The sequence below is a fragment of the Rhincodon typus genome, chromosome 18 (assembly GCF_021869965.1).
Source record: "Rhincodon typus isolate 14 chromosome 18, sRhiTyp1.1, whole genome shotgun sequence".
NCBI classification, from domain to species: domain Eukaryota; kingdom Metazoa; phylum Chordata; class Chondrichthyes; order Orectolobiformes; family Rhincodontidae; genus Rhincodon; species Rhincodon typus.
This window is the reverse complement of record NC_063349.1, coordinates 41,929,391-41,948,384: the sequence shown is the minus strand read 5'-3', so window position 1 is coordinate 41,948,384 and position 18,994 is coordinate 41,929,391. Positions and strand designations below refer to the sequence as shown.

The following is an 18,994-nucleotide window of genomic DNA, read 5'->3' as shown; positions in this document are numbered from 1 at the left end:
ATCTCTCGCTCTCTCCTGCAGTTGCCGGCACTGCTCTGCCTGACCTCACCTCCTACCTCCATTCCTCTTGCAGTCTCTTAATAAGTAGTCAGTTTCTCCTGATGACTCCTGCAAGGTGCCCGATGAGGACCAGGAGAACACCTTTTAGATGAAGTCCTCAAAGAATGTCCAGGATGAATGTTGAGAGTGTTTTGGTGAAGTCTTGAAAAAGTGTCCTAGTATTCTTCAAAGCTTCAGCAGTGTTTAAACATCAACTATTGATATCCCTTTAAATGCTTGAAATCCACATCACTGCTTTGTTGCATTCCCAACAGCTGGTTGTTGTTCAGACAGGGTATTAACCATGATAAGCAGTAGCCATCAAGTTGCTGTGCAGCCAGTCCAGTGAACCCTATCAGGCATTTTTAGTGGTATTCAGCCCTTTAAAGAGCCTCTGAGCTGCTGTTCCTGGTGATAACATCAGATTCTTTATCTTAATGGTGCCTTGCATGGACTAAACTGTAGTTTTCATTTGGCCTCAGGTCTCACAGAGTATCATTGAATGCCTGAACAGCTTGTTAAAAATTGCACCCATCGCTTCATGTGCTCTATCATTTCGACTGCATTATCACTGCAGTTAGTCATTCGCTACACATTAATACTTTATAACTGAAAATATCACTCCCGATTTGTACCTGCAATGTATAACTGTGGGTCCAGAGTTTGGTGTTCTGTTAATATAATCTCTCACGGTTTGTACAAACTGGATTAAAGATTGTGCTGTTTCTGGTACACCATGATCTGGCCAAACAGTGTAGTGAAAGTGACGAACAATTCGAGCACAGTCCAATTGATCCTCCTAAATTATAAGAACAAAGATCTTAACCAAGATGTACCTATGGTATAATGAGAATAGATGTGTTAATGACATGATGATGAATAACATTGACATCAGCAGACACTGCTAAGACAGAGGTTGGAAGAACATGTACGACAGAAATTACTGTAATATATGAGCGATTAAAGAGTTTGTGAGAACTCCTGATTGTCAGACAATGCTCACTCTAGATGAGGCACAGCCTTTGATGCAGCAGACTAAGAGTCAATTCAGCACAGTCTAAAGAACTCATCTTTCTGCGTTACTGAACCTTGGGGTCCAAAACCTTGTAGTGGCTTTATGAGGGGCTGGTCAACAAAAGACGAGTCAGGCAGATCAAACCCAAGGTTGTATCACTGCAGGCAATTTAAACACTGGTAATTATAAGGAGCCACAAAGAACCATAAACACCTTGCTCAATTATAGTGAGAGAGAGAGAGAAAGATGCCAGTGGTTATATACAGCTTGAGGTAAACACTCCTTGAACATGGAGGTAAGATAAGGAGACAGATCCTCATTGAACTACCATAGCCAGTATGGGGATTGAACCCATCTTGTTGGCTTTATCCTGCACTATACCCTAGTCAGCTAGCTAACTGAGATAACTACAAACAAAAACAGAAATTGATGGAAAATCTCAGCAGGTCTGGCAACATCTGTGGAGAGAAATCAGAGTTAACATTTCGGGTCCAGTGACCCTCCTTCAGAACTGGACCTGAAACATTAACTCTGATTTCTCTCTACAGATGCTGCCAGACGTGCTGAGATTTTCCAGCAATTTCTGTCTTTGTTTCTGATTTCCAGCATTAGCAGTTCTTTCACTGTTTCAATGGAGCTAACTAAGCCCCCTTTTCAAACACTGATGGCAGTCGGTCAAACCAGCTCTTCTTCATTACAAAATGCAGTGAATAAACAGGCTGAATGTAAACATATGTAGAACACAGAGAACTTGGTGATGAAAACATACATTTGACACCTGAAAAGGTTGGAGACGAAAGGTTTAAATATAAACAATTTGATTGACTAATATTTTCTATAAAGATATTCAAAAACCCTTACATTACAAATTTTGAATTCTCTGATTGTCCATTCTGGTAAGACTGATTCTGACAGCATCTGAACAATGAGATCTCCATAATACAAAGCGTCAAGGTCAAAGGGCCAATAATGATCACATTTTACCTGGACATGAAAACATATAAAACAAACTGTCACCAGGGTTAAAGTTGCTCATGCTGACAAAAAGGCAATTGACCATCTCAACTTTTGAATTAATCACAAAAACTTCTTGAATTTCCAATGGGTGCTGTTGAAACCTCAGAGAAATGATAGTAATACCTATTAATCCAGTTTCTCTTTGGTTTCCATTGATCGTCCACCGTGAAAACAGGAAATTGCAAAATCGTCATGGAATTTTAAAAAACTTGTCATCAGGATATCGATGTCAATGTCAAGGTTGACATTTTGTAGAGCATAGAGATGTACATTCTGGAAACAGACCCTTTAGTCCAACTTGCCCATACCGACCAGATATCCTAAATTAATCCAGTCCCATTTGCCAGCATTTGGCCCATATCCGTCTAAACCCTCCCTATTCATATACCATTCCAGACGTCTTTTAAATGTTGTAATTGTACCAGCCTCCATCACTTCCTCTGGCAGCTCTCTCCATACACGCACCACCCTCTGCATGAAAAAGTTGCCCCTTAGGTTCCTTTTATATCTTTCTCCTCTCACCTTAAAACTATGCCCTCTAGTTTTGGACTCCCCTACCCTGGGAAAAGATCTTGGCTATTCAATCTATCCAGGCCCCTCATAATTTTATTAACCTTTATATGGTCACCCCTCATGCTCCAACATTCCAGGAAAAATAGGCCCTATTTACATCTATAAACATCTGTGACAGATTCCTAGCTGCATTGAAAAAGTGGTTATAAACCTTTCCCTTTTTTTGATACAAGTAATTGACAGATTAGGCTACTTCAGAGGGCAGTTAAAAATAAACAATAATAAAAACAGAAAATATTAGAGAAGCTCAGACAATCTGGCAGCATCTTTGGACAGAGAAACAGAGTTAACATTTCAACTTCGAAGTCTCTTCTTCCGAATTTCTTTTCATCAGGAACTCTTATTAAAACCAATTACCTCGGTATGCAATTGAAATTCCATATAAGTCAGATAGCGTAAGGACAGCAAACTGCCTTTAAAGTACCAGTTGGAATTTTAGAGCAAGCCCATTGCTTTATGATCACCTTTATAGATACTAATCAGCCTTTTTAATTTCAGATTTCTTTTCACTGAGAATTTTAAAACTGTCATAGTGGGATTTCAACTGCTGTTTTGTGAATTATTAGTCCACTTCAGTAACCCAGCTGTACAGTAAGGTTGAATTATCACCTCATTCTAAGAATAGTTTCTGAGCATGTGCATAGGGAGTTACGTTAGTATGGTGTCAGATCACATAGAACTGTAGCCTGCCTGTTGAAAGCTGTTGAAGCAGGTCCTGTCTTATATGTGTTGTAAATGATTGTGTTAATAAAATTTGTTAAAGTTCCCTCATGAAAATGTAGATGAGCCACTAAATTATTGTACTTTCCCCTGTCATGTTTTACTGTACATACAAGACAGTACATTCATATAACATTATCTACAAACAGTTTTGAAAGGAATACCAACAGAAAATGCTTACCCTTCCCTTTTCTACGCATTGTGTGACCATGACAATATTATGAACATTTTGTTCCGAAACCATTTTCCAGAAGTCATCTTTGGTACCAGGTAGAGGGCCTTGTGTGGCAATGTATTCCCTTCGAAAGTTGCATCCCTAGAATTGCCAAAAACAGCTTACTTTATACATAATGAAACCTGTGAACTAAAAGCTAAATGATATTCAAATATGGAAATTAACTGAACAGTATAAAACAACTTTATTGAAACAAAAGTCCAGCTTACTGGTATGTAACTGGCGTTGATGTAGTCTGAACAAGGGTCATCATCAATGTAGGTTAATTTCACCCTCGTTGAGTCATCTAGTTGCAAACAATAACAGACACGTGAAAGATATCAAGTCATGGTTTTGCACCTGAATATTGATTATATTTTAAAAATCACAAAGGAGTTTAACATATACAGTAACTAAGATAATTGAACCTAAAATGCCAAAATGGAGCATGTCTTCTCAACATCAATTTACTGCCTTGTTCCCATATCCCTCAATGTCCCGACACTCCATAATCTATTTCAGCCTTAAATACACTGCATCCAAAATTCTCTGCAGTAGAGAATGCCAAAGATTCATATGGCTCTGGGTGAAGAAATTTCCCCTCATCTCAGTCCCAGATGATCGATTCCTTGTTAGGGATCTTGGGTTTTCACTGGGTGCTTCACTCGCTTGCTGAAAAGGTAGGCCTATCTTCCAAAACAATTTCCCCGGAATGGAAGTCTTGGCCGGCAAGAGTACTAGCCCATCAGAGATCAGCAGATCTTGCACCTTGTCAGCGCTACCATGAAGCCTGTGACTGTTGTCAGAAGGACACCCAATATTCCAAAGACCAAAATCTCAGGCCTTTTGGGGGCTGAAGGTCATATAAGCAGTTGGGGGGGTGGAGTCACTGTGGCCACCCCCATCCTATGTCTGGCTAGTCCCTCAATCCTGTACAAATTAGAGCAGGTTGAAGATCACCTTCCCCCTAGGACCCTCAATGGACAGCCTTTCTGCATTGGTTTAGTGGTTGGGTGGTCTGCCTCTTTTACATTCCGCCCGAAGATGAGATGTTTGCAAACCAGATGGGAACCAATCCTTACGTGGTCATTAATTGGCACCAATTGACAGCTGGCAGTGAGGTGGGCAGGTCGAGCTTGGGCCTTCCCACTCGGAACTTAGTTCAGGCTGAGATAGGAGGGTGACGGCCCTCTGGAACACCATCACCCTGCCTAACTATATTCATTTCCCACCTCCAGGGTTACTGCCTTTGAGACATGAAGATTCTGCACCAAAGGGACTATACACACTGTGTTCTAAATTTCAGAAGCAGGGGTGCTACCAACTGAGCCAAGAGATTGACAGTGTATTAACCCAGAGTTTAGAACAAATTGTACAATCAAGGTCTGAAATAAATCAATTGCTATGGTTATCATATCAAACTGCAAGCATCAGACCTTTGTATAATTCAACCACTGTAGCACTAAAATGCTCACAAAGCTTATTGCAAATGACAGCATTGCAGTCACCTATTACATATTTCTCCTGGTGATAACTGGTGCTTTACAGTAAAACTCAACATCTAAATTGCTCCACAGTTTAAGCACCCTCTGAGTAATGACCCAGCAGACAAAGGGTTAAATAAGTAAGTTTGCCAGTCAGCCTGCAGCACCATGAGTACTCTGGTCCTCAAACTATAAAACATTTCTGAATTGGTTAACAATAAATTCCAGATGGAATGCACCATCTATAAAAGCTGGTGGCATGAGAAATGTTGCACTTACAAGGCAGAATATTGTTGTATCGATTTTTTCCTCTATTTTCAGGTAAAAGTGCTGTGTCAAAAGACTGGTTTCTTCCAACATCTTTTAAATCCTTTCAAAGGGAAAGTAATAACTCAGTCTAATGTGGTCAGGGAGTTTTTCCTTATTTGTGTTACTTCTCATCACACAGAATCAAGTAAATATGTTTAAAACATTTAAAACATCAAAACCTACCTCATATTCCTCAGACAGAAGATAGCTGGAATCTGCTTGAAGTTTGGTAAATTGGTTTTCGAACTGGTTTGTCTTAATTTCTCTGAAATGAATTTGGCAGAGTTCACTTAGGAAAAATGACATAAATTATGATTTCAATAAACGTGCCATGATTCAGATGCCTAGGATAAATATTCAAACAAACCTGGAAATTGGAGGTTGCCTGAAAAAAGAAAAGGATAAGGAAGCCCCAGTGAGAATATTAACTTTGAGCATTTTTGATTTGATAAAAAGAGAGTGTTTAAAGTGCTGTGGAGTCAGAAAGTTCTCACCTTCCCTGCACAAGAGGAACATTGACAGATGATAGCCTGTCTTTTGTCTTTGATGCTGGTTTAGATTCAGAACTCCTGCAATCACAAATAGATTGAATAAGAACACAAGATTGTTTAGGAAGCTACTTTCCAACCTCATCAAACTTAAGATCATTCAAAAGACTGCTGCCTGTGTGCTACTCATATCAAGGAACTTTCCCCTATCACACTGTGCTCACTGACCTGCACTTGCTCCCAGCCATCTTGATTTTAAAATGACTATCCTTTCCAAATCTCTCTCTGGTCGGGCTCCTCCTTATGTCTGCTATCTCTTTCAGCCCCCCAAACCCTGGAGATCTCTGTACTCCTATTGGTTGCCTATGCCCCATGCTCAGAAATTCCCTCCCGATCCTCTCCACCTTGCTTTCTTCCTTTAATGCACACTCTAAAACCTATTAATTTGTCGAAAGCTTTTGGTCATCTCCTTATGCTGCTCGGTGACATGCTTTCATTTGTAATAATCCAATGAAACACCATGAGATACTTTAGATTCATAGAATCTCCACAGTGTGGAAGTAGGCCATTCAGTCTGCACTCAGATCCAACCCCCCTTCCCTATCCCTGTAACTCTGCACTTCCCATGGTCAATCCACCTAACCTGTACATCTTTGGACTGTGAGAGGAAACCAGAGCACCTGGAGGAAACCCATGCAGACACAGACAGAATATGCAAACTCCACACAGACAGTTGCTGAAGGGTGGAATCAGACCCAGGTCCCTGGCACTATGAGGTGGCAGTGCTAAACACTGAGCCACCATGTTAGTGTCTTTTATCTGGTTAAAGGCTTTTAACAGATAATCTTTATCAGGTAAAGGTGCTAAATAAATATAAGTTGTTGTAGTTTTGACAGATCAAATCCACTTATCCAGCTTTGCATTATATCCTTCAACTCTGCATCCAGAAACTCATCCAATTGTTTTGAACCCACTTATCCTGACTGTGTGATCTTCCTCAGTAAATTATTAATTATTCCACATTTATTTTTATGCTTTGTTTCTGAAGGTTTGACCCGGTTTCTCCATTACCGGTATTGGTAATTTTTATCTTGTCTCCTTTGGCAATTGAAACTCACAGTCTGAGTGATGATCTTGGGTTAACATTGTGAATTACCTTCACAATCTAGAAAGTTTCAACTAAATTTATTTAGAATAGGTTAGAAGTTTGGAAGTTCACAATGGCTGAGAATGTCTTCAGAGTTGCTCTTGCTTTGTTTACATTGAGGGGTAGGACGCAGGAGATCACATAAACAGGCTTTTTGCTGCACTTCCTGAAAGTATACTGGTTGATGGGGGCCACTTTGAGAAGATTCACAGTCAATTTAAGCAGAATTGCAATCAGATGTAAGTCAGCAGCGATAATTAAACAAATGTCAATTACCTCAAATACTGGAAGCACAAATAGAATGTCAGTGGAAGAAACTTTTAGCTTTGCCAATTTTGATACATAACATAACGTGCTAAGGGAGTGCTAGAGATAAACATTTATACCACTGAGTCCCATAATGCAGCAACAGACTATAGTCAGGAGTCAGGTTCGTCACAGCTGTTCACAATCCCCTGCTTTAGCAGCGTTGCAGTAGAAAGAATGCAAGCACGTTTCTGCTGCATTTATGGCAATGAAACCCGAATAGAACGGGGGCTAGATCTGAGGATTTTCATGAGATAACTCAAGGAGTTTCAGACTCTTAAGTGAATCAATATGAAATGCTGAATTTGTCACAAAACTGTGCAAATACTCACGCTGGCTTCACTTTCCTCCTGCAAACGATTATAGCCATGACTGAAATAAGGACAACAATCAGGAACACACCAGCACTTGCTCCTTCTATGACGCCAAGATGAGGTTCTAAAATCAGGACACAAATAGTTGTCATCTATTTTGATGCATGCAGATTGAAGTCTATAATATGTGTCGAATAATCTATTGGGAATCTTCTGAGTTAGTAGAAGCTAAGTTTAAAAGGTTTGTCCCACTGTGGAGTTTACAAGGGTGTGCACAAGCAAACACCTACCTGCCTCAGTAGTGATAGGCAGAGAGAAATAGGTATCTGAAAACAATGGATTGTTCATGTCTTCATCAAATAGCTGAGTGAAGGCACGCACACTGATTCTGAAAAAAACAAAATCCACAGGTTAGTTTTTGTACAGTTGTAAAATTTTTAAATGTTTCGTCAGGATATGGAGTAAGGAACACATCCCTCCAAGGGATCTGACCTGTAAGACGTTCTAGATTTTAAAGGTCCATCACAGAATGTTTTCTGATCCTTCTCACACTTCCCTCCCAACCTGTCCATCTGAGCTCCAACTTTTATTTCAAAGGTCTGCAATGTGCCATCAGGATTTTCTGCACATTTGCTTGAGAAATAATTTGTCTGATAGTGTCGGACTGAGCTGTTCCGTTTGTATTCCAGGTAAGATGGCAAGGGGTGCTGTTTTACTGGCTTTGTGTTTTCGGTACCTAAAAGCAAAACAAGATAGTCATGGTAAAATAAAGTATGTTACATCAGTTCAGTGTGGCTGTGGTGAAGAGCATAATCCAAAATATTAACTTCTTTGTAGATCCTGATTGGCTTGTTGTTTATTTCCAGCATTTGCTACTTTCGATCCAAATTTGAAACTTTTTATTGCTTTTCATATCCTTTTTGCTGAAAAATATGCTAACTGTAGCCTTGGTCAAACCAAATACTATTCATCCAACACTCGTGTGCTCGCTGTTCTACACTGGCTCACTATGACTTGTCAGTAGAGGCTACACCCATTTATGTTCCAATAAGGAGTAATTGGCCCAAATGCAAAGATATTCATCAAAATACTGAAATGGGCCTGGTGCCGTTAATCACTGGTGATAAACTTCTTTAAGTCAGAATGCACCTGTGCATCTACAGCCAACATCACTACACACATACAGAATGGGAAACATAGGTCTGCATCTGTACTTGCCTACATACAAACAACGGTGGTGAGCTCGTGTAACACTGTGGTAGAGTCCTTATCTCTGAGCCAGGAGGCCTGTGTTCCCTTCCTAACGCATTGTGGGTCTACCTTCGCCACCAGCTTTGGTACAGGCAATAAATGCTGGCCAGCCAGCAATGCCCATGTCCCACGAGAGAATTTAAAAAAGCAACAGTGAAGCTGAGGGTAGGAACTGAGGGTGCCAGTTGTATGGTGTGGTCCTTTGCCTGCACGTTTGCGCTCATCAGGATTTCACCTTTCAATTGGACCTAGGGAACAGCACTTTGAAATCCCCAAGAAACAGAGGGGCTGCAACAGAATGCGAGAAACAGAGTGCAAGAAACAGAGGGGCTGAAACAGAGTGCGAGAAACAGAGGGACTGAAATAGACTGCGAGAAACAGAGGGGCTGAAACAGAGTGCGAGAAACAGAGTGCGAGAAACAGAGGGCGAGAAACAGAATTCGAAAAACAGAGGGCGAGAAACAGAGGGCGAGAAACAGAGGGGCTGAAACAGAGTGCGAGAAACAGAGGGCGAGAAACAGAGTGAGAGAAACTCAAAGTGAGACACTGAGATGCAAAACCAAGCCTGATGTTATTTCAGTTATAATTCCATTGTGGGAGAAATTGGCTTCTCAGAATGAAGAGAAGCCTCGATTATCCAAGATCCTTCAGAAGCTTGCAATGCTTTGTTTCTGTCCAGTGTGTGTAATCACAGTGTGGTTATATCGGCAGCACCAACCCTGTGACAGGCTGCTGCTCTTGTCATTAAACATTGATGTTGCACAGCAACTTTGCCTACCTGTGCATGCACACTTGTTGCTTCAACTGGTGGCGGTGTTCATAGCAAATGCACCCTTCTAATAATTATTACATGATTCTCTTTGCTTAAATATGTAACACCTCCCCTTCATCCAACTCTTATCCAGGCAAGCACATGCTGCAATGCTACCATCACTTATCCAGGTTCCAAAAATTAAACTGTTATTTTCAGTTCCATTAGTTCATTGTGCCTTTACTCTGTAAGGACCATGTCTTTTTTAAAAAAAAATGTGCCTTTCAAAACTGTGGACAGCACTGAGAAAGAACTGTTTTTAAAAGCAGAGATTTACCAGGATGGCTTCAAAATTTCACAGCAAGGACTCTGATACTTATTGTGAAGTCTATTTTTGTGGCTTTTTAAAATTTATTCATGGGATGAGCGTGTCACTGGCTGGGCCAGCATTTATTGCAGTCAAGGGTCAACCACATTGCTGCAGTTCTGGAGTCACATGTAGGCCAGACCAGGTAAGGATGGCAGTTTTCTGACAATCGACAATGGATTCATGGTCATTATTAGACTCTTAACTCCAGGCTTTTATTGAATACAAATTCTACCATCTGCCAGAACATTACCTTGGTCTCCGGATTAACAGTCCAGTGATAATGCCACTTGGACATCGCCTCCCCTATGGACTATGGGTTCCTGCAACATGTAGATGATCAGGAGCTGAGGAGTTGTTTACAAGTGAAAGCTGATTGGAACCCAGCTAACTGATTCTGTTGGAACTGGAAACAAGTTAGAGAGAGATAGACACACACACAGAAAGACTCAGAAGTGTGCTATTGTTCTCTCCAGCAGAAGCTGCCTGCTCTCTGCAGTCAATTCTCATGTAATCTTGAAAAAAAAAAGCTACCTTTCCTGTAGCATTTGCCGGGGACTGTGCCTTTTGAATGAATAGATCAGAGACATTCTCCAAATGAATCAGTTGCTCTGCACTTCCGACAAACTAGTGGAAACTTCTAGATAAAGACAACTGAACACAAAGGATTTGGCTAGCTGAAGAAAGATCATCTAAATTGCAGTTATTTACAATTGTATTGGGAAGCAAAGACAACTGGACTGACATTCCAGTTTTCTTTTTAACTCCGCCAATACTCTATTTTCTCTATTTGTTTCTATGTGTGTGTGCGCGCGTGTGTGTAAGTGAGAGTTTGGAATGGGTTACAGTTTAAAATAACAATGTTATATGTTTTATATTTGTTCACCTATAGCTATAGTCCCATTATTTATAATAAATAATAATTCCTTTTTCAGTACAGAAACCTTTTGTCTACACTGAATAACACTGGTCAACTACAGCGCAAAGCTATATTGTCATGTCTTGCTCGTTAAATTATTAAAGAGTCTTGGAATTGGATGTGATTAAGAAAAGTTTAGATGGATAATTTTTCTATCAAACTTGATCTGAAAGTCAGATAAATGGGGGTACTATGTATATTATCAGAAAAACTAACAGATTAACGGGGCTGAAATTATGATGCACTTCCCCAGTGGGTCACAACAACTCATAATTGTATTGAAAAAACGTGAAGGTGGCTGGAAGAGTTTCTTTTTATAATCACTGGTAAATGGAAATAACTGGATAGTTTGTTTTAATGTTCTCATCTAGGTTACATGAACGATACTAGAAAATAATCCTTTTAGCTTTTTTGATGAAACAGGCTTCACGATTCCAGAATTATCAACAGATTCACTGACAGGAAATCCCCCATGCTGCTAGTGCAGTCCTCACACCGTAAGCTGATACATACCATAGCATTAATTGTAACCTCATGCACGGTGGGCTTGTGATTTCCTGATCAATCCTCCCAGAGAACCAGGGCCTTAATCTAGAGCACATGTCTATAAAAGTGACTTGTGGCTTTTTCAGTTCATCAGTAGTAGTTAACAACACAAATCAAGTCAAATAATACCTTACCTTCTGATTCATACACTATGACAGTGAAGTACTTTATGGCTCCATTGACATCACTGAACCAACTACAATTAAAATTAAAATGTATGGTGGATTTGGTAATGACAACTGCTTTGTCATCGACTCGGATATGTGACGGTGGAGGAGGTGGACCTGAGGGAAAAGTATGTATATATGTTATTACAACATTTGTTGTAAACCTTTTGTCTGCATTGAGTAATACAGGTCAACTATAGTACCATGTTACATTGTCATGTTTTGCTCATTAAATTATTAGAAATATTAAGCATCTTGCAATTGGATATGTTAAAGAATAGTTTAGATGGACAATTTAAAGGCTTTCTTACAATTAACAGGGAAATTGCAACCATGTACAATTATAAATGTCATCAATCAAAAATGAATAAATGAATGAATGATTTTATTGTCACATGTATTTCATAGTGAGAAAAACAGTAAAATACATTGAAAAGCTTTTCAAAGTTGCCACGGTCTGACACCATTTTTAATAGTTTTAAGAATAAATTGTGTTTTTCTCTCGGGATGTTGGAGGTATCACAGTGTAAAAACTTAACCAGAATGAGTTCTTCTAAATCAAATAATTACTAAAGATTCAATTGAAAATATTTTAATAAACATTTGAAAAAAGCATGGAATCATGGTTAGGGGAAGGTAAAGCTGCAACGTGCTGAGAAATGATTAATTTTTACAGGACTATAGATTTTGTTTTAGTGGGATGGAACAATGTAAGAATTGGAAGTCTGGAGCCCAATAACACAAATAGCGACGCAGATAGCGAGAGGCTGGATTTTTATGGAGGAGTGGGAACGGTTGAGTCAGGAAATTTGTTGACCCAACAGATTTGTCTCATTCAACAAGATCCCCATCTGCCATATTTCTGGACTGGGGAAGTGGAAGTGGGATAGACTTAAGCCTTGCAACTCTGGAGGTAGGTATAAGGGAAGCAGACAGGCAGATGGGATGTCTGCCTCCATTTTCTGGTGATTGGGCCCAGTTACAAAGAAGAATTTCAAACCCTGAAACTCTCATCCCTCACCGACATTCACCGCCAGGTTACCCTCAAGCCTCTCCATATCACCATGCCACATCTATACCCCAAACCTCCTATGCCACCTCCATTCTCCCCCTACCCTCCATGTCCCTCATGTACCCTCTCCCAGTATTGACTATGTCAGGCCTCAGGATATCCTTGAAATTGGCATTAAAAATAAAGCTCCTGACAACCTAGAAATTTATTTTTTTTAAAAAAAGGTCCATTTCATAGATGTCCTGATTTCTGCTTACAATGTATATTGGGTAACTGGCTATGGAGGATACATGGGAAGAATGCAGAGTATGGAATGAGGGGCATTAAGATTGCATGGGGAATGGGGCCACTGACGTTAAATGGGGCATGGATATGGGTGGGCTGGTGAGGACTGAAGATCTGAGGGTCTGAAATTTAATCTTCAAACTGGCATGGTGTCCCAGTAAATGGAGATGGACACTCCAGCCTGGCGATCTGCCTTGCTCCATTGCTGCCTTGGTCTGCCTCTGGATTTGGACGGCCCGACTCTATGCCATCTCCATCTTCTTATAATGAAAATACATTGGACTGCCAGATCAGGGCATTTTCAGCTTCAATCTTCCAGCCTACTCCACCAAAATGCTGGCCTATTAGAGTTGGATCAACATTTGTTGCGTAGAGACTCAGTTCTAGATTAATTATATACTAAAATGTAAAACTTACAGAAAGGACGAGGCATTTTGTGATAACTTCAGCTTGATATTGATAAAGATACTGGAGTTGGAAAACCAACACAAAGTATTCAATTTGATTTTGAAAGTACCAAAAAAATTCAATGAGCCAAATGGCAACTCACTCAAAACACCTTTACCTTCACAGAGATAAAAATTCAATTTGTTGGATTATGGAAATAACTACAACCTACATGATTGAATCATGCTAACCAGTCACTTGTTTTTCAAGAAGGGGCCTATTTTCATCCTTTTCCCCATTCTTTCTTTGGTCAAGCTCATTTGTTTTTAAATAGGCAGTTCCTAAACTACAAAAAACTGTGTCAAACGTTGTACTTAGAAGTTTTTTGAACAAAATAAACAGTTTTTTGTAAAAGCTTCAAAATATTTGATTGTGAATACTTACTATCAATCATGGTAATAACACTGTCCTCAACAGCATCACTGGTCATTTTATCAGAGATTACTTTTATAGCCACTAAATATTTCTTGTCTGGCTCTAGTTCCTTGATGATGTATTGAACTAATTCTTTTTCAACTCTTCGTGAATATACCAATTCTTTTTTGTCATAGTGGTAGCATTTAACATCATAGCCATCGTAGTCCGAGTCAGGGTGTGTCCAGGAGCACGAGACTGCAGTGGAACTCTGAGGTCGACACCTGATGTGCTGTATTTTGTCAGGCCCTGTAATGGTACAAATAACCACAGAAACAATTGTAATTGTTGGAAAATGGAAAAATCAACATTAATATATTTCTTAAATCATGCTGATAATTACTTTCAACGTAAAGGCTGCCTTTCAGAATCTTTCATGATAACCTGGCATTTAGATGCAGTTGAAAGTCTTACGAATAGTTAGAGCTCAACATCACCAATGATGTGAAGGTGCCGGTGTTGGGCTGGGGTGGACAAAGTCAGAAGTCACTCAACACCAGGTTATAGTCCAACGTGTTTAATTGAAATGACAAGCTTTCAGAGCACTGCTCCTTCGTCAGGGGAAGTCACCTTGAAAACGCCAAAAGCTTGTAATTTCAAATTAACCTGTTAGACTGGAACTTGGTTACTTGTGACTTCTGGCAATATCACCAATGTTCTTATTGCTGGTTTCTCATACTTACTTCAAGCTTATTAGCTTCAATTTGTCTAAGGCTTCATGCCTTCAAATTATCTTAATCTATAGTGCACTTACTTATTTCTACTGGCTCCCTGTGCCCCAACATCCCAATTCCAAATCCTCATTTACAAGTTTTATCAACTTCCCATCTTCTTCTCCAACTCTATATCCAAGCTTGCAACCTCCAATGCCCCAACTATTGTGCGTCTACTTGTGCCTTCCTTCCTAGCTTTGCAGCCAAATTTCTTGACCATCACAGCTTCGTACTCTGGAATTCTCTTCCTAAACATCACTTGCCTACATAACCATTACTCTTCACATTTAAAATATGCCTCAGAATCAAGCTCATTGATTATCCTTTTTATTCCCAATTCCTGTTTGTTGCTCATTCCAGTTTTGTGAAGTGTTGTGTCTATATCTTGCTATTTTAAAAGCACCATATAGATGCAAGTTGTGTTGTACTTTCTAATCTACTAATTAGAGTGATAAGTGGTGACGTCAGTGGGCTAGAAATTCTGAAATCCAAGCTAATGTTCGAGGACGTGGGTTTGAATGGCAGATGGTGAAATCTGAATTAAATAAAAATCTACTATAGAAAGCTCATCAAATGGTGACTATGCAACGACTGCTGAATCTTATAAAAACCCACCTGTTTCACTAATATCTCTTACGGAAGGAAATCTGCCATCCTTACCTGGTCTGTGACCACTGCAATGTCGTTGATCCTCTGAAATGGCTTAACAAGCAACTGATTTCAGAGGCAATTAAGGATGGACAATAAATGCTGGCCTCAGGCATGAACAAATACAAAAAAAATTAAAGAACTCCAAAAGTTTTATATGAAAACAAATTAACTTGCCCCATTATACTGACAGCATATTACTTTTACAGTGCAGCAATTCACTGGACTTTATTTATCTAAATAATCCAAGCTAAGCCTTAATGTCTAGCTTGCCTAATGTATAAATTACAGTGTTCCTGAATAGTACAACTTTAGAAATGTGTTTGTGAATGAAAAGACTCATTGCATGAATTAATTTTCATTTACTAAGATATTTGCAGGACAGTTGTTTTCATTTCTTTATCTTTGTTTGATACTTTCATATATTTCCTTTTGTGCGTTCTTTTGTGTTTTTTTCATTACATTAATGTTGTAGCCCATTTAACATTGTAGACTCACTGACATATTTAGGTCGGCAGTAAGAGGGTTTAACTGTTGTTTCAGTTCAGGCTCAGCTGAATATTTTGAGATTACTTCATTTGAAAAACCAACATATAAATCTTTAAGCCAGCTTTCAATAATCCAACAAACCCTATTTCTGGGAAGATTTAACCTAAACCCCTTTGCACTGCAATAGTCCAACAATTCATCAATGAGCAAAGAACAAAGAATGATTCAACAAATGTTAAAAGTAAACAATAAATACTTGGATTTATACTCAAATCATTTTACTGAAAGAAAATAGGAACAGGAATAGGTTATTTAACCCCTCTATCCTGCTCGGCCATTCAATGAGATTATTGTTGATTTGCAACCAACACAATTTGCTTTACTTGTGATATAATGGAGACAAATGGTTTCTCCAGAATTTTTACTTATTTTAGTATGCACTGTAAACATACTGTAACTTATATTGTCATTCTGCATATGAAGCAAATATGATTCTTGATTTTAATGTTCCATCTTCTGCTAGGGTGATATTCTCTGGGTTCTGGCAATCGTCCAATACCTCAATTTAACTGAGCTTGCACAGTAAAGTGTACTTCTTTTTCCCCTTTATTCATTCACGGGATGAGGGTGTCGCTGACCAGGGAACATTTCTGCCAGAGGGCAGTTTAGAGTCAACCACATTGCTGTGGGTCCAGAGTAGGCCAAACCTGGTCAGAATGGCAGTTTCCTTCCCTAAAGGACATTAGAGAACCAGATGGGTTTTTCTGACAATTGATTCACGGTCATCATTAGATTCTTAATTCCAGATATTTTCTGGAATTCAAATTTCACCATCTGCCATGGCGCGATTCGAACCCGGGTCCTCAGCACATCACCTGGGTGTCTGGATTAACAATCCAGTGATAAAACCACGAGGCCATTGCCTCCCCCTTACCGTAATACCATGATGGTATCACCGGGGTGTCTGGATTAACAATCCAGTGGTAAAACCACGAGGCCATTGCCTCCCCCTTACCATAATACCATGATGGTATCACAGCTCAATCTGATTCTATCCTTGACTGATATTCAAGAAGGTGAATCAGGAATGGTAATCCCTGCTGATTGTTTTCTTCTTTTGTGTTTAAGAACCAACTGCTAAATCCTAAATGCTGGCCAGACTGAGAGTAAGTGTCTCAGCAGGGAATACAGACTAAGACTTGCACCTTTCTGGTCTGAATCATGTAGTAGCACAGACTATGCATACCCACTAATCTACTGCAGGGAATTATCTCAGTTCCATTTGTTCACTTTTTTCTAAGTTAAAATAATAGCCACACAACCTAATGACGTATTTTTGCTCTGAACAGTGATATAAATGATGTTGTGCTTTAACTTACTTGTTCTGATTGGAGCTTGAACAGGTTCACTAAAGGATGTTAATGATTTCCCACTGACAGTGCGCACCACGAAGGTATAGTGACGTCCCGGATGGAGTTTCTGTATGATTCGTCCTTTTGATTTCATGGTGTTGTATGGATTAAAAACAACAACCCGAGAGTCTTTTGGAGTCCACTGCAGCTCAAAGTCATCATAATCTGTCCCATCTGGAGGGCCCAACCATGTGATGACCAATGAAGTGTTTGTAACATCAGCGAAAGATACTGATCCTGGAGGTCTGGGGGCTTTAAGAGATTGAGTGATTATCAATAAACATTAAATCAAAACATCAACGAAACTATTAGAAAGCTACTGACTTCCACATTCGTATGTGTAGAAAATATTTAGATAAAGTAGAAACTTTCATGTACCACTTATGTGCTTAACCCTGATGGGAAGAAGTTGGAGATATTAAATTTACGAATTCTTTTCAGGCTGCAACAAGGATTTACTGTGCAACTAAACAACTGTTGCTGGAGTTTGTTGCTAGTCCTACCAGGATATCTACTTTCGTGGTACATGGAGCTCAACTATCATCCACCCAGGCTTGTCTGCAACTATTTTGTGATGTCCATCATCCGACAATGCCTAGCTCAACATTTCTTTCTGCTGTCCTCCACTTTGTCCCTCAGAACAGATCTCTGTATCTTTCCACCAATGATCAATTTACTTTTTCTTATTATTCATTCAGGGGATGTGTGCTTAGCTGACTAGATCAGCATTTATTGCCCGTTCCTAATTGCCTTTGAGAAGGTGGTAGGTGACGTGCCTCTTGACCCACTGCAGTCAGTATGGTGTAGGAACACCCACAGAGCTTTTAGGAAGGGAGTTCCAGGGTTTTAGCACAGCAACGGTGAAGCAACGGTGATATATTTCCAAGTCAGGATGGTGAGTGGCTTGGAAGGGAACTTGATAGTGGTGACATTCCTGTGTATCTGCTGGCCTATTCCTTTGAGATAATCGAGGTTGTGGATTTGGACGGTGCTGTCAAAGGAACCTTTGTTTTTTCCTGCAATGCATTTTGTAGATGGTAAACTCTATTGTATGGTTGTGATGGAGGGAGAGAGAGAGTAGAATGTAGGCTTCAGAAGTCGGGAGGTGAGTTATTTGCTGACAATTTCACAGCCTCTAACCCACTTTTTTAAGCACTGTACTTATATGGCTAGTCCAGTTAATTTTCTGGTCAATGGTAACCCTCAGAATGTTGATAGAGGAGCATACTGTGATGGTAACAATATAGAATGTTGAGAGTGGTGGGTAGATTGGAGATGGCCATTTCTAGCGTTTGTGTGGTGCAAATGTTACTTGCCACCTATCAGGCCAAATCCGGATATTGACTGGGTCTTGCTGCATTTGGACACGGACTGTTTCAGTAGCTGAGGCAAATGGTGCTAAGCATTGTGCAATCATCGGCAAATATCCCCACTTCTGACCATATGATGGATGGAAAATCATTGATGAAGCAGATGACTATAGTTGGGCCCAGGATATAACACCAAGGAACTCCAAGAAACTGGTTGAAGTCTGGTATCTGCAATGCTGGGGCCTCTGGAGGAGGCTACGGTGGATCATTCACTCGGCACTTTTGGCTGAAGATTGTTGTGAATATTTCAACCTTATCTTTTGCACTGATGTGCTGGGCTCCTCCAAGAGGTTGGAGATGTTTGTTGTGCCTCCTCCTCCAGTGAACTGAATAACTGTCCTCCACTCTTCATGGCTGAATGTGGCAGGATTGCAATGCTTAGATTTGATCCCATTAGAGTGAAATTGCCTAGTTGTGTCTACTGCTTCCTGCTTCTACTGTTTGGAACAGAGGTAGACACGTGTTTTAGGTTCAAAGGGTTGACACCTCCTTTTTACATACACCTAGTGCTGCTCCTGGCATGCCCTCTTGCACTGTTTCAATGAACTAATGTTAAACCCTTTCCTTTTCTAGGTGT

General features: G+C 39.8%; 1 protein-coding gene across 1 annotated transcript in view; it reads right to left on the bottom strand.

The window, feature by feature from the left end:
- The window catches only part of LOC109938317 (protein tyrosine phosphatase receptor type b), a 102,963-nt gene that overhangs the window by 8,444 nt on the left and 75,525 nt on the right, over nt 1–18,994 (bottom strand). The window contains exons 16-29 of the mRNA XM_048607930.1: nt 17,015–17,299; nt 13,756–14,034; nt 11,595–11,744; nt 8,119–8,362; nt 7,917–8,014; nt 7,645–7,750; nt 5,866–5,940; nt 5,739–5,756; nt 5,555–5,636; nt 5,342–5,432; nt 3,809–3,885; nt 3,546–3,680; nt 1,916–2,038; nt 675–838 (exon numbers count right to left, since the gene is read on the bottom strand). Coding sequence (XP_048463887.1) covers nt 675–838; nt 1,916–2,038; nt 3,546–3,680; nt 3,809–3,885; nt 5,342–5,432; nt 5,555–5,636; nt 5,739–5,756; nt 5,866–5,940; nt 7,645–7,750; nt 7,917–8,014; nt 8,119–8,362; nt 11,595–11,744; nt 13,756–14,034; nt 17,015–17,299 — 1,927 coding nt within the window. The remainder of the gene's footprint in view (nt 1–674; nt 839–1,915; nt 2,039–3,545; nt 3,681–3,808; nt 3,886–5,341; nt 5,433–5,554; nt 5,637–5,738; nt 5,757–5,865; nt 5,941–7,644; nt 7,751–7,916; nt 8,015–8,118; nt 8,363–11,594; nt 11,745–13,755; nt 14,035–17,014; nt 17,300–18,994) is intronic.